Source organism: Octopus bimaculoides, chromosome 12, assembly GCF_046866305.1.
Source record: "Octopus bimaculoides isolate indiv1 chromosome 12, ASM4686630v1, whole genome shotgun sequence".
Classification (NCBI taxonomy): Eukaryota; Metazoa; Mollusca; class Cephalopoda; order Octopoda; family Octopodidae; genus Octopus; species Octopus bimaculoides.
In genome coordinates, this window is record NC_142939.1 from 48611739 (window position 1) to 48625404 (window position 13666).

At 34.3% G+C, this 13666-nt stretch overlaps 1 protein-coding gene across 25 annotated transcripts in view; it reads right to left on the bottom strand.

Annotated features, from left to right (window-relative positions):
* LOC106879854 (zwei Ig domain protein zig-8) overlaps positions 1 to 13666 on the bottom strand; it is a 550351-nt gene that overhangs the window by 319949 nt on the left and 216736 nt on the right. For all 25 annotated transcript variants that reach the window (XR_016243846.1, XR_016243844.1, XR_016243843.1 and 22 more), the window contains one exon: positions 6118 to 6242. Coding sequence is in view for 19 of the 25 variants with exons in the window: in XM_089361027.1 (XP_089217153.1) it covers positions 6118 to 6242 (125 nt within the window). In the remaining 6 variants the exon portion in view is untranslated. The remainder of the gene's footprint in view (positions 1 to 6117; positions 6243 to 13666) is intronic.

A 13666-nucleotide genomic window follows, 5' to 3' on the forward strand; every position in this document is an offset into this window, starting at 1 on the left:
AGATTGCACCAGTGTACAGAATCAGGAAAGTTTAAGAACCTGGATGTGAACTCCTACCCTTTTGGTTAGTAATAGACAGGAGAGCTGATGGCAATGAGAAGTAAGAGAGGTCTTCAGTAACCAATTATCTCAGACAACCCCAGAACTGTTTCAACCTTGGAAAGATCTAAGGAATTTACTGTGGTATCTAGCTTAGCTAAGGAAGAATTTTTCTGTAAATTCTAGAGATGAGAGATTGTTTGGGAGATGTTGTATAATTAGTGTATGTGAGATGGTGCTTTTGTAAGGAATTCAACGGAAACTGCAAACATTTATGCAAGACTATCATGATGTAATGAACAGCTTGATAACGGTTAATTAACTTCACTGACTGATCCTTGGCTTTCTCTTAACAATCTGTGTGTGTGTGTGTGTGCATGTGTGTGTGCGTGTGTGTGTGTGTGTGCATGTAATAAAAAGTTTAAAGATGCATTAGCACATATTTTCTTCAGTTTCCCTGAGAAGTGCTCTTAAAAGAAAGATACACACACAAGAACGCAACACACATACACATATACGTATATACATATAGAAATAAATTTATGTATACATATGATTATATATATATATATATATATATATATATTGTGTGTGTGTGTGTGTGCATGCATGTGATTATCTAAATATATATATATGCATGGGTAGTCATTATTTAACCAGCTTTAAGGTAATACCTAATAAATTCATTCCCCTGCATCTTAGTGATAACTACAACCTAGACTTTTGATAAATTATAGTGTGTTAGTACATACCCTAATATTTTCACTTGTGCTCTGAGTTGAAATCCTGCTGAAGTCAATTTGCCGTTCATCTCTCCAAGATTCATAAAAAGTATCAGCCAAGCATTGGTGTCAACATAAACATCTGACACCTACCCTTAAATTAGCTGACCTTATACCAAAATGTGAAATAATTATTATTATTATTATTATTATTATTATTATTATTATTATTATTATTATTATTAAGGCAGCAAGCTGGCAGAATCATTAGCACACTGGACAAAATGTTTAGTGGTATTTCACTCGTTGCTACGTTCTTAGTTCAAATTGAATGCTTGCAACAGAGTAGAATCTGGTAAAGGTAACCAAGGGACTATGTAACAGTGCTCAACTGGATGAATGATTAAGTCTAGCACTCAAGTGGGCCATGCTTGGATTTGAACTCAAAATGCAGAGGGTTGGAAATTAATTCCATAATCTATTCCCTTGCATGGGTTGGATGGTCTGACCAAAAGCTGATAAGCCAGGGAGCTGGATCAGGTTTCACTCTGATTTGGCATGGTTTCTATGGTGGGATGCCCTTCCTAATGCCAACCACTCCAAGAGAGTAGAGGATGTTTTTTTTTTATGTGCCACAGGCATGAGTACCATTGACATGACACCGGAATCAACCACGACTATGATCCCACTTGGCTTGACTAGTCCCTTATAGTTGTTATTGTATTGTCTTTGGTCAGTTCAATCAGTCTTAGATGCTTCGTTACATCCTAAGTACACAGTATGTGAAGGTATCAGTGCTAACTGTTTTATTATTCAATAAGCTTTCTTAGCAAATCAAGGGCCTGCTTTATTATAAAAGAAACCAAACAGCTGAGTAGATGAAAAAATCTCTACTTAGCTAGGATTTGAACTAAAGACATAAATGAATCAGAGTAAAAACCAACTCCTAGATTTTCAATCTAAATGCACAGTAGACATTATCTAATTAAATTTGGATGGTGCACTTCATTGAACCATACCAATTCACATAGCTTCCGACTGAACCGGATAACATTAAATGATTTGAGAAAGTTACTGGAAATAGGGCTAGCATACTCTCCAGAGGCTGGTTTATATCACATAAGCTTAATGCCACCATGTAATCAAAGTTAAGTAGAAGAACTTAAAAGCCCTTTGAGGTTTATTACATCAACGTTGATTATATTCTATTACATGTTGCATATCCTCAGTGCGATCCAGCATGAAGCACAGAAATATACCTGGCACCAATTCGACTGCAACAGGAAGTAAGCCAATCAAGACAGATTTGAGTCCCTAAAGGGATTTTGTTCCCTTCGTTTCTTCAGTCTCATCAATGTAGTGCAGTTACCTGGATAAACCCAAGGGGAACAAATGAATAAGTCAAGATGGAGTAAAGGGGTGTTAAATTAGATCTTGTTGTTGAAAACATCGTCTTTGGGGTTGAACTACAAATGTAATATGTATGTGTGTATGTATGTGCATGTGTATATGAGTATGTGAATGCATGTATATGTGTATATGTTTAGGAAAACTGCTATGCAAATGAAATTGGACATGAACATACATTTATGTTTTACAAGTATGTTTGTACACATGCACACACACCTGTGTGTATCCTTTGATATACATATAAACACATTCCTGCATGTATATATTAAATGATTGTGTGTTTGTGTATTTTTATATATATGTAGGAAGGGCATCCAGCTGTAGAAACTCTGCCAAATTGGATTGGAGCCTGGTGTTGCCATCCGGTTTCACCAGTCCACAGTCAAATCGTCCAACCCATGCTAGCATGGAAAGCGGACGTTAAACGACGACGACGACGATGTATATATATCAGGTCATTAAGAATGAAATGTCCGATTTTCTTATGCACCATGTTTGACAGTCGTTAACTCCAATGTTTTACCCTGACAATTCTTTGTTTTACAACATTGAAGAGTTACATCAGCACTTTTTGAAATGCAGTTCATGGTGGCTGATTATATTGCGTGTTTTCTCTTGTAAATCAATTTTTGTGAACCCATAGAGAGATCAAAATTTTGTGTTGTTTATGAATATGAGTTCAGTCATGGAACCAATGCATTCCAAACAGCTCGAAACATCAATGCAGTGTTTGAAGAAGATGTGGTGAATGAGCACACTGCACATTGATGGTTTGATAAGTTCCGGTCTGGTGACTTTACTCTTGGAAATCAGCCTCATGGTAGACCTGAGACCAAGGTGAATAATGATGAGCTAGAAACTGTAGTGCAAGTGAATACATCTCAAACTACGTATTGGTTGAAATTACCCAAGTACAACAACTTTAACACGAAATAACTTCTAAAATATGAAATTTTGTTCAAATCGTTCAGAGTAAACCGTGTAGTACGTGAGAAATTCTACCAGTATTCAAAATTTCAAACTGTTTAGTTAAAAAAATTAATCAAAAAATCTCTGATTGAGATGGAATAGATCCGCAAGGGTTCTGCAAGGTGGTTGGATAGAAACAAGGTGTCAAAACACAATCCAAAAAAGAATATTCACCAAAAAAAAAAGCTAATGGTGTCTTTTTGGTGATCCATTGCTGGTGTCATCCACGACATCTTCAGGAGACCTGGTAAGTCAATTACAGCAGATATATACATCAACCAATTGGATGAAATGATGAATGAACTTGCAATTAAACAACCAAGATTGGTCAATTCTCTTGCAAGACAATGCTTGACCACATGTTGCATAAAGAAAGCTAACAGGAGCTGAACTTAGATGTATTCTATTGTCCACGATATTCACCAGACCTGCACCAACTGACTAGCGTGTTTTCCAGGCATTAGACAACATTTTGAAAGGAAAAAACTTCAGATCTGAAGAAGATGCAAAAACAGCCTTTCATGATCTTATCACTTCTTGCCCACCAGAATTCTTCGCTGCCGGCATGAATAAGCTAGCGATAAAATGGCAAAATTGTGTTGAGAATTTAGGTGCTTTGATTAACTGCATTGTTTCTTGTTGAGATAAAGTAAAATAAAGTTTCAGTTCAAAATCTTAATGACCTGATATATATATGTATATATATATATATATATATATATATATATATGTGTGTGTGTGTGTGTGTGTGTGTGTGTGTGTGTGTGTGTGTGTGTGTGTGTGTGTACACAAACATGTACAAAAACACAGACAAGCACACACATGTACGTGTGTGTCTGTGTGTGTGTGAATAAGCTGAAAGAGGCCATTTCCAATTATAAATTTCAATTAAGAAGGGAGTGGGAAAAGGTCAGGGAGCTTTTACTTCTGCTGGCAACAAAAGGTTTCCTTCTCAGTGAAAAGCAGATCATATAGTGCTTGCATACAAAATGCAATGCTGCACAGTAATGAGACATGGACTCTAAATAGAGAGAATTTGCAAAGACTAGAAAGGAATGAAGCAAGCAGGTTTTGCTTGAGATGTAATGGCTAACGGGCATGAACAACAAAGGACAAAAGAGCTGAGAGAAAACCTGGATATAAGAAGTATGGTGATGTAATATGTGAGAGTAAAGAATGCACTGGTATGAGCGTGTAATAGGTAGAGGATGACAGTTGGGTAATGAAGTGTAGCTGTGCTCAAAGGGGATGAAACATGTAGAAGAGGGAGACCCATGAAGACATGGAATGCATTGGGGAAGACTGATCTCAGGGAAAGGATGATGGTCAGTACATAGTATTAGAGACGAGCTGTCCACCCATGCAAACATGGTGAAAACATATGTTGAAAATGATTGTAGTGGTGAAAGCTAGGTGACATAACACACAAGATACACACACCCATACATATATTGATGCCTAAAAGCTCCTGGTTTTAAGGATATCGTGAAAGGCCAACATTTGATGGAGTGGGTGAGATAATATACAGCACACACATTTGATCACCATGAACAAAATCATTTGTGCAGGTCGTTTCGTAAAAGCTGAACACTTATACATGATCTTTGACAGGAGAGTCCATTTTGTTTGTACATATATATATATATATATATATAAAAATATATTATTATTATTATTATTTAACGTCTGTTTTCCATGCTGGCATGGTTTGGACTATATATATTTTCTGATAAAACTTAGGAGTATTTGCTTTGCTGAAACAGTGTGGCTATTTTGTAAAATATGAATAAATCTAATTATTTGCTACCCTGCTTTTAACATAGAATTTTTTTCTTATTTGTGGACTGCTACAATCATCATATGAAAACCACACACATACACACACACACACACATACAGAGAGATAAGAAGCAAGAGAGAGCAAGAGAGAGAGAGAGAGAGAGACTGAAAGAATGAAACAGACAGTCAGGTGCACACACACACACACACACACACACACACACAGCTACACATATTATTTGAAGGTATAACAATCTCCTATGATTATCAAAAATAAACATCAAAATGGAACCGGAATCTCCAAAAATATAGGAAGAGCCCACTTTCTAATTAATTGCAGGTTATCATCATCAACCACCGCCCCCCTCTAAAATGAGTGAACCATTCTTCATATTACTCCGGAACATTCTTCTATAACATAATTTCTATTTCTCTAATTGAAATTTCTAAAGCAAAAATACCAGAAAATTCTAATTTTATTAAAATGCCCCTTCAAATGGAATTCGAAATTCATTTACGAAAATGTAAAAATTCCTTGTCTTACGTTGAATATGGTTTTGTTTTTGGAATCATAGATTTAAGATTTTTGTGTGGTTCTGGTTAAAATAAACGGCATTGATTTCGGTGTGTGCAAGTGTATGGTTCCATGTGTGTGTTTGCCTGTAGTTGTAGGTATGTTTGTGCATGTGTATGAATGTTCAGGTGTGGAGTTGGTAAGGGAAAATGATAAAAGATAACTTCCCTTTAAATAATCTACTAATGGAGCAGCAGGAAAGGAAGAATTTTTACCATTCTTTGAGAATTGCATGTGTACGAGCAAGTGTGTGTGTATGTAGAGAGAGAGAGTGTGTGTGTGTGTGTGTGTGTGTGTGTGTGTGTATGTGTGTGTGTGTGTGCGTGTGTGTGTGTGTGTGCGTGTGTGTGCGTGTTTGAGAGAGAGAACACTTGGGACAGAGTGTGCATGGAAGGGAGAGTAAGAGGGAAAGAAAGGAGAGAGAGAGTGTTTATATGTATGAAAATGTTTAGAAGAAGAAGAAAGAAAGAAAGAGAGACAAAGAAAGAGAGAGAAAGAAAGAAAGAAAGAGAGAAAGAAAGAGAAAAAGAAAGAAATATAACATTTCAACTATTCATTGTAAAAGAGAAAGAGATGTGGATTGTTGAAAAGAAGGAAAACTTAGAATGCAAACAGAATACTCACTGTTTTGGTGCCCAAGTTCTCTATTGAACAGTGAAGGATTGCAGTTTCTCCTCTTCGAAATGTCACATTGGTAGGAGACGGGTTAAACCGTGGAATAGGTGCATTGTCTTCATATTGAGCAAAGGCTACAAATAAAGGAACAAAAAAACAATATATTAATAATAATAATAATAATAACAATAATAATAATCATAATAACAATAATAATAATAATAATAATAATAATAATAATAATAATAATAATAATATATGGTACCCTAGGCATAACACCTACATGAACTTCTAACTTGTTGTCATCTTGAGGTCTCTGGGTGAGACTTGGATCCAACTTGTACAAATGCAAAACAAAAGTCAAACATAAAATAATAATAATAATAATAATAATACTGATAATTTAACACCTGTTTTCAATGCTGGCATGGGTTTGATAGTTTGATAGGTGCTGGCTGGCAAGGCAGAAAAATGCACCAAACTCCACTATCTGCTTGGGCATGATTTCTACAGCTGGATGCTCTTTCTGATGCTAACCCTTTACAGAGTGTACTGGATGCTTTTGATGTGGCACCAACAACAGTGAGTTCACCATATAATTTACAAGACAAGATTGCCTAAACTGAAGGCTGAATAGTATTGAGGAAAGTGGCTTTGAGTGAGATGAGAGATCAGTGCATAAGTTGTTGGCACTCCGTCGCTTACGACATCGAGGGTTCCAGTTGATCCAATCAATGGAACAGCCTGCTCGTGAAATTAACGTGCAAGTGGCTGAGCACTCCACAGACATGTGTGCCCTTAACGTAGTTCTCGGGGATATTCAGCGTGACAGAGTGTGACAAGGTTGACCCTTTGAATTACAGGCACAACAGAAACAGGAAGTAAGAGTGAGAGAAAGTTGTGGTGAAAGAGTACAGCAGGGTTCACCACCATCCCCTGCCGGAGCCTCGTGGAGTTTTAGATGTTTTCGCTCAATAAACACTCACAACACCCGGTCTGGGAATCAAAACTGCGATCCTATGACCGCGAGTCCACTGCCCTAACCACTGGGCCATTGCACCTCCACAGTTCATAAGTAGAAGGACAGAAATAGATGCTCTGCAGTAACAGAGATACATGGGTTACTTCAAGAGGAGAGAAAGGAGCCTTTCTACTATAGGCACAATGCTTGAAATTTTGTAGGAGAGAATTAGTTGATTACCCTACCCACAGTGCTTCACAGGTATTCATTTTATCAGCTCCAAAAAGATGAAAGGTAAAGTCAAGCATGGTAGAATTTGAACTCAGGGGTTGTTGAGACAATTTTTATCGGCAGATGACTTAGTAGTTGAATTGTTACTCAGCTGTATTCCCTTCATGTGCCTACAACTGTTAGCAGTTATGGATCTCAATCCCAAGGCCTGAGCTTTCATGACTTTTCTTGGGGAGGGGGGGGGGGAATACGGCAGTAGTTTCCTATTGCTATTAGCTTATTTATTTTTCGTTTGCTTTGCAAGTCTCCTATTCTCCCATTCTTATATTTGAGGCCCGGGGCCTTTTTAACTCAGAAGAAACCCTAGTTCATGTGACACTAAGGCATGTTCATACACTAGTAGGCTTTTGTGACACAGGTTCTAGGAGCCAGTGCTTTTCTGAACCTTGTACACCTTGGCTACCTGACCAGCTTCTACTATTTTATGAAGAACTGGTGCTTTTTCCAAGTACTACCAGCCTGGACTGAGATTACCAGCAGTAGTAATGAATAAAGGGTAACTCCATACTCCCCAGTACTCCTATATTCTTAAATTCGAACCTCATCATGGATGCAGTTTAATGTTTTGCCTAAGACATCAGTTACATTACAAATATAAAATTCACTTCCCAGATTTCCAGGTCATGAATCAAACCAACCTATTCATGTTAAATGCTAAACTCAAAATAAAAATATAAAACTGTCTGTTTTTGTTTTTTTTCCCATTATTTGAAGTAACTACTGCATGATCACATTATCAAATAGTATATATATATATATATATATATATATATATATATATATATAAAATCATCATGGGATATTTTTTCTTGCATGCAAATGTAGCTTACTATTTATCTATATTTGAATTTTCATGTTTTCGATTTGCATTGTAAAGTATGTATATGATGGCGTCAATACCTAACTATATTCATTTCACTAGGTTAAAGCAACTATCGTTGTATCTTTCACTTATTATTTATTTATTCTTCATCAAGCTTACCTGGACAACAAAAAGAAATCCAATCCATTGAAAATATGTTTGCAAACAAAGGGATGTCACTCCAACACGACAACCTCACATAGCATATTAATGTTTTATCTAAAGTATATACACAACCAAAACTGTTTTCTATAAGGAAGTTTGCATTCATATGCTAGTATCCAGATAGTTCCATTACCACTGATATATACACATACATAGGTGTTTACATGTGTCTGTGTTTACTAATACTACAAACAATTGTTATTCAAGTTTTATTTTTAATGTGAAAGGACAACTCTAATACTTTTACTTTAATTTCATTACTGTAAAAAATTGCAGAGGATCATATCTGTAATTCTTTTCATAATACACATACTAACAATATTCTTGATGAGACACAGGTGTATAAATGCATAATATATATGTATATAGGTGTTTTCAGTTTGCCAAGAGCTGATCACTTCCTTCCACTAAAATCATTTACTACCTGCCAGGTGACTGAAGCTTGCTGGTTGTTTACAGCAACACAAATGATATTTTCCTCTTGTTGAATATACTTCTGCTATTCACTCTTGTATGTCTCTTCTAGATTCTCCTTGCATCTATGTATTTGCTAATGTTCACTTAAGTAGGGAACTGACTTTTCAGTTTTACCATATTCTTCACACTTTCTCCCTTTTGGGCCACTGCTTCATTCTCCCATGGTACTTTGCAGCAGCTTTCTTGTGTATTTTTACAAAGTTTGGAGATGAACTGAGTTGGACAAACTGTCTTTGTCTTGAAGCAGTTTGAAATGATTTCAAAGAGTTATAGTAAAGTGATCTCTGGTATCTACACCATTGGATAGTTTTTTCCAGTCATAAGGTTACAGAAATGGAAAGATCATTTTGGAAATCTATTGGAGAGACATCTTGTCACCAATGGTCTCACAGTTCAGAGAATAATCAAAAATAAACTCAGTATCAAGAAAGGCCCATTTATTGAAAATGAGTTGGAAGCAGCATTGAAGAGATTGAAGAACAAGCATGGACTCTGACAAAAGAGATATAAAGTGAGCTTGATGGAACTTATGTATGCCACATTCTGTTCTCACCAAATCATGGAAACAGCATCCAGTGTAAGAACTTTATGAAATATCCCCAACATATCATCAATCATTTGAGGGTGGAGGACAAGATATGTTGGTCACTAGTACTGAAGCAAAGAGGAATTAGTTAGTGAGCTCCATTTGTGGATCTTGAGCCATGGGAATTTTCCTGTCAGATGACCAAGGATGACATACATTAATCAACTCTCTTGAATGGTAGGGATATACTAAACTGTGGTAGAAGAAAGACGTTATGCAGCATCACACTTCATACACAAGCATCATACAAGTTTCCTTTCACTCTGAGAATAAAACTCTTTGTGTTATCAGAGACAACAGCCCCTTGAACTTTTTTTTACTCTGGTCTTAGTTTAGCTATGTTTCCAAAACACCTACCTCAACTGTTAAGTGGGTTACCTGGGTAAAAAAAAAAAAAAATCAAATACGACTGCTACTACTAGCAAGCCTTCCATACATTTGAAAAATCTATTTCACATGTCTGAGTGCATGCATGTGTATGAAAGTCTGTTTACCCGAACACATATATATATATATATATATATATAGCCACATACAAGTCTATTCACCCAACCACACATACATATCCATATACATAAAAGATGAAAATATCAAGAAGATACAATTTAAAATAGGGCCTCAGGCTATATGGTATACCATTAAGATTTTAAATAGACACTTGAGCATATACGAGCAAGAACATATTAATTCTAAACGTCTAACATTTTAGTTTTATGTTTCAAAATAAATAACTTTTCCAATGTACAAATACTATATAGAAACGTTCGATTATATACAGGAAACTATTTTGTCTACAAGTCCCCATTTTATGACATAAGGTACATAACTATTTCTCAATAACAACACATTCAATGCCAATTTTATGTCTGCTCGCCTTTGTAGTGTATGAAATGAATAGCTATGCTGCTGCAGTCAACCCTTAAATTGACTCCTGGTTATATCTGTACAATTAATGACATTTAAGGTCAATATTGGACATTAAAGTGATGCATATTCCTTGAGGCAATGTCCATTAACTGGGCATACACTTGTAAAAAGACAATTATATTCTCTTGCTTTATTTCCAATAATATTCTGATTATTTAATTTCTTCATAATCTTCCCACTGTTAATGGCCATGACAGAATTAGCAAAGTTCGTTAACGCAATTAGCAAATTTTATTATAATTATGCTCTTGGGAAAATGCCTTCTGACAAATTAATGGAGTGTTTTGCTTATTTTCGTACTTATAATCATGAAAAATTGGGGATTATTTGGTAGTCTCTCTATTCTGTTTCTTCTCATTATTTTCTGTCTGGCTTCCTTGAAAACATGAGATACCAGGGCATTTTTATACACATTCATTGTTCTAATAAAAGCTACTTCACATGAAATGCTGATATTCACTTGCTCATATGTTTAGCTATATTACTAAAAATACAAGTTGGTCTATATATGATGATGACTCATATATATGTACAGCATATTATCCAAATATCATGATAGTTGACTAATAACAAGTTAGTAATTACTGTGATTTTAAAGTTCATGTCAACAAATAAATCATTAAACACTGACAACTCTATTTGTCTGCTTGCTTATATTTTGGGGCTACTAAGAAACCATCATTTCTACAAAACCCTCCAATTATAGTATGAAACCACTTATGAAACAAAGTTTAAAATATAATTCCATTAAATCCGTAATTTCTGCAGAATCCTTGGCACTTGTACTTCCATCAAAGAGGACTTCAAGATTTTGTTTCATCAACTGAACACTCTCAGAAAAAGATTAAATTTTCTGACAAAAATAATTATATCTGTTCTAATCTGTTTTCGTAGTATGAAGTTTTATTTAAAAAAGAGCTTTTCTTAGATGTTTTGTAATCCAAGAATAATGATCAACTATGTCAAACTGTGTGGATATGCATACCACTAGTTTAAAAATAATAGATTTAAACTAACAACAGATACTCCATTACTCCAAAGTATTTTCTGGGGTTTTTTATGAATGTTAGTTATTTTGCATAACATCAATTTGTTAATTTTTCTTAGTTTCAGTTTCATTGGCTTAATGAGTATAATGGAGCAATGATTTAAAAATTTAGTTTATAGTTCTTGACAGTTATATAAGGTCTCTTTTGTTGAAGAAAGTTCACTCTATGTTAAGACGATGCAATAAGTTCCGTCTCCTTATTAGCAGAATATAAAGTATCAAAGGTGTCTTTTTTGTAGATGTTGCACCTGCTATTTTTCAAAAGATCATTGTAAGTGTTGAAGTCCCATTTAGATGTATTTCTAGATCTGTCTGTTTTTGTGATAAATTTTCTTTATGTTCTATAACAATTTATGCTGTAAGGTGTTACATATATTCTTGAACTTCACATTCTTCTCCATTTTGAACTGTCTTTCTTAAAAAGTTCAAATAATACATTTCTAGGTAGACATCTTTTGGTGCTGAAGCCATAATTCAAATCATTTGATTCCTCATTTTTGTAAAAAAAAAAAAAAAAAGAAAGAAAACAATGCCTTTTAACACATTCACTTATTTAAATTTTCTCTACAGTGCTTTAGACTTTTAACAAACTGTTTGTTAGTGTGTTACCATATAGTTTTGATGGTAAAATCTACTGCATAGTTATTCTCAATCAGTAGCTATGCTTAAAATACAAAGAGAGTTCAATTCAAAGAGGAGCTTCAAAATGATAAAAATAAATGAATCCTCACAAACTCTATACAATGATACAGAGCATAATACATAATTTCAATAGCTTGATTATCCTTCAGATGCATTACAGCTAAAAGTTTCACCATTTCCAGATTTATAGGTAATGAATCAAGACTAACTTTCCGTGATAAGTGCTGAATTCAAAATGAAGATAAATCCATTTTCTTTAATATGCACACTTGAAACAGCATTAGATTAAAATACTGATATATCTAATGTATATAATATAATGTATATACAAATGTAGAACAGCACCAGCTGTAATACTAACCTCTTAATATTCAGATTACTCTGTCAAATATAGAGATTATTTATCTAAATTGTTTTGAATTAATCATGCATCATCTCTTAGTGTTGAGATTTCAATGATGTGATTGTCTATGTTTTAGAATGTCATCGTGAGGTAGGTATGAGTCCAGATCTCACCAGTTTTTTCATAAACAGGTAGAATATTTGAGCCAGATATGGCTAGTTTAAATGCTAAAGGGTTGATGTATGCATATGAAACAACGTCAGATTAAAATACAGGTGTGTATAACATTTATATTGTATATACAAACATGGAATGGTACTACCTGTAATATTTTGTCACAGAAAAACATCTCTAAGAGACTTGTGAATCAAAAGAACACATGGCTCATTCAAATAGTGCTTTAATCTAATTTGGTCTATTCATTGATGAACACACCCTTTGAATTGACTATCAGGCTTCACAATTATCAGTTGCTATATGGAAAATTATATTCGGATAATTTTTTAAATAGCATTTTTCCTAAATTTTAATTTTCAAGTATTCATTTGTATAGTGGAACATGCTTTTAATTAGTGTATTAATAATGGCATTAGATATATTTATTATAATTAAATGGATTGAAATTTATTATGAAATAAAGTGAAAATAGTTTTGATTTGTTAATGGTCAATGGTCATTGCAAACAGAAAATTGGTACCTAAAGGGAAGATTGGTATCAGTGGGTGTTGCCTCGGATTATTCAAATAAATGTAGTTAAAGGTAAAATGACATTGACAATATAGTAATTGCCATGGTGTATTTATATATTTAGTGTCACACATAGTGCCCATACTAAAATTGAATATCTTTGTATATAACCACACAACCATAGAATTCATAGAGCATCAAAAGATAGTTGTGTTAGAGCAGCATCCCTTCACTTGCAAACATTTTTCAATGGAATTTTTGTTGTCCAGGTAAACTTGATAAAGAATAAATAAATGAATAAATAAATAAGTAAAAGATACAATGATAGTTGCATCAAACTGGTGAAATAAAAATGGCTAGGCATTGACGCCATCATATACATATTTTACAATGTAAATGGAAAATGAGAAAATTCAAATATTGAGAGATAGTAAGCAATATATGCCTGCAGGAAAAGAAAAAAATACCAATATAATTTTATATGCACAAACTGATAATTGTGAGCTTTTTTTTATTTCGGTCTTTTTCTTTTGATTTTAGCATTTAGCATGAATATGTGTCTTTGATAT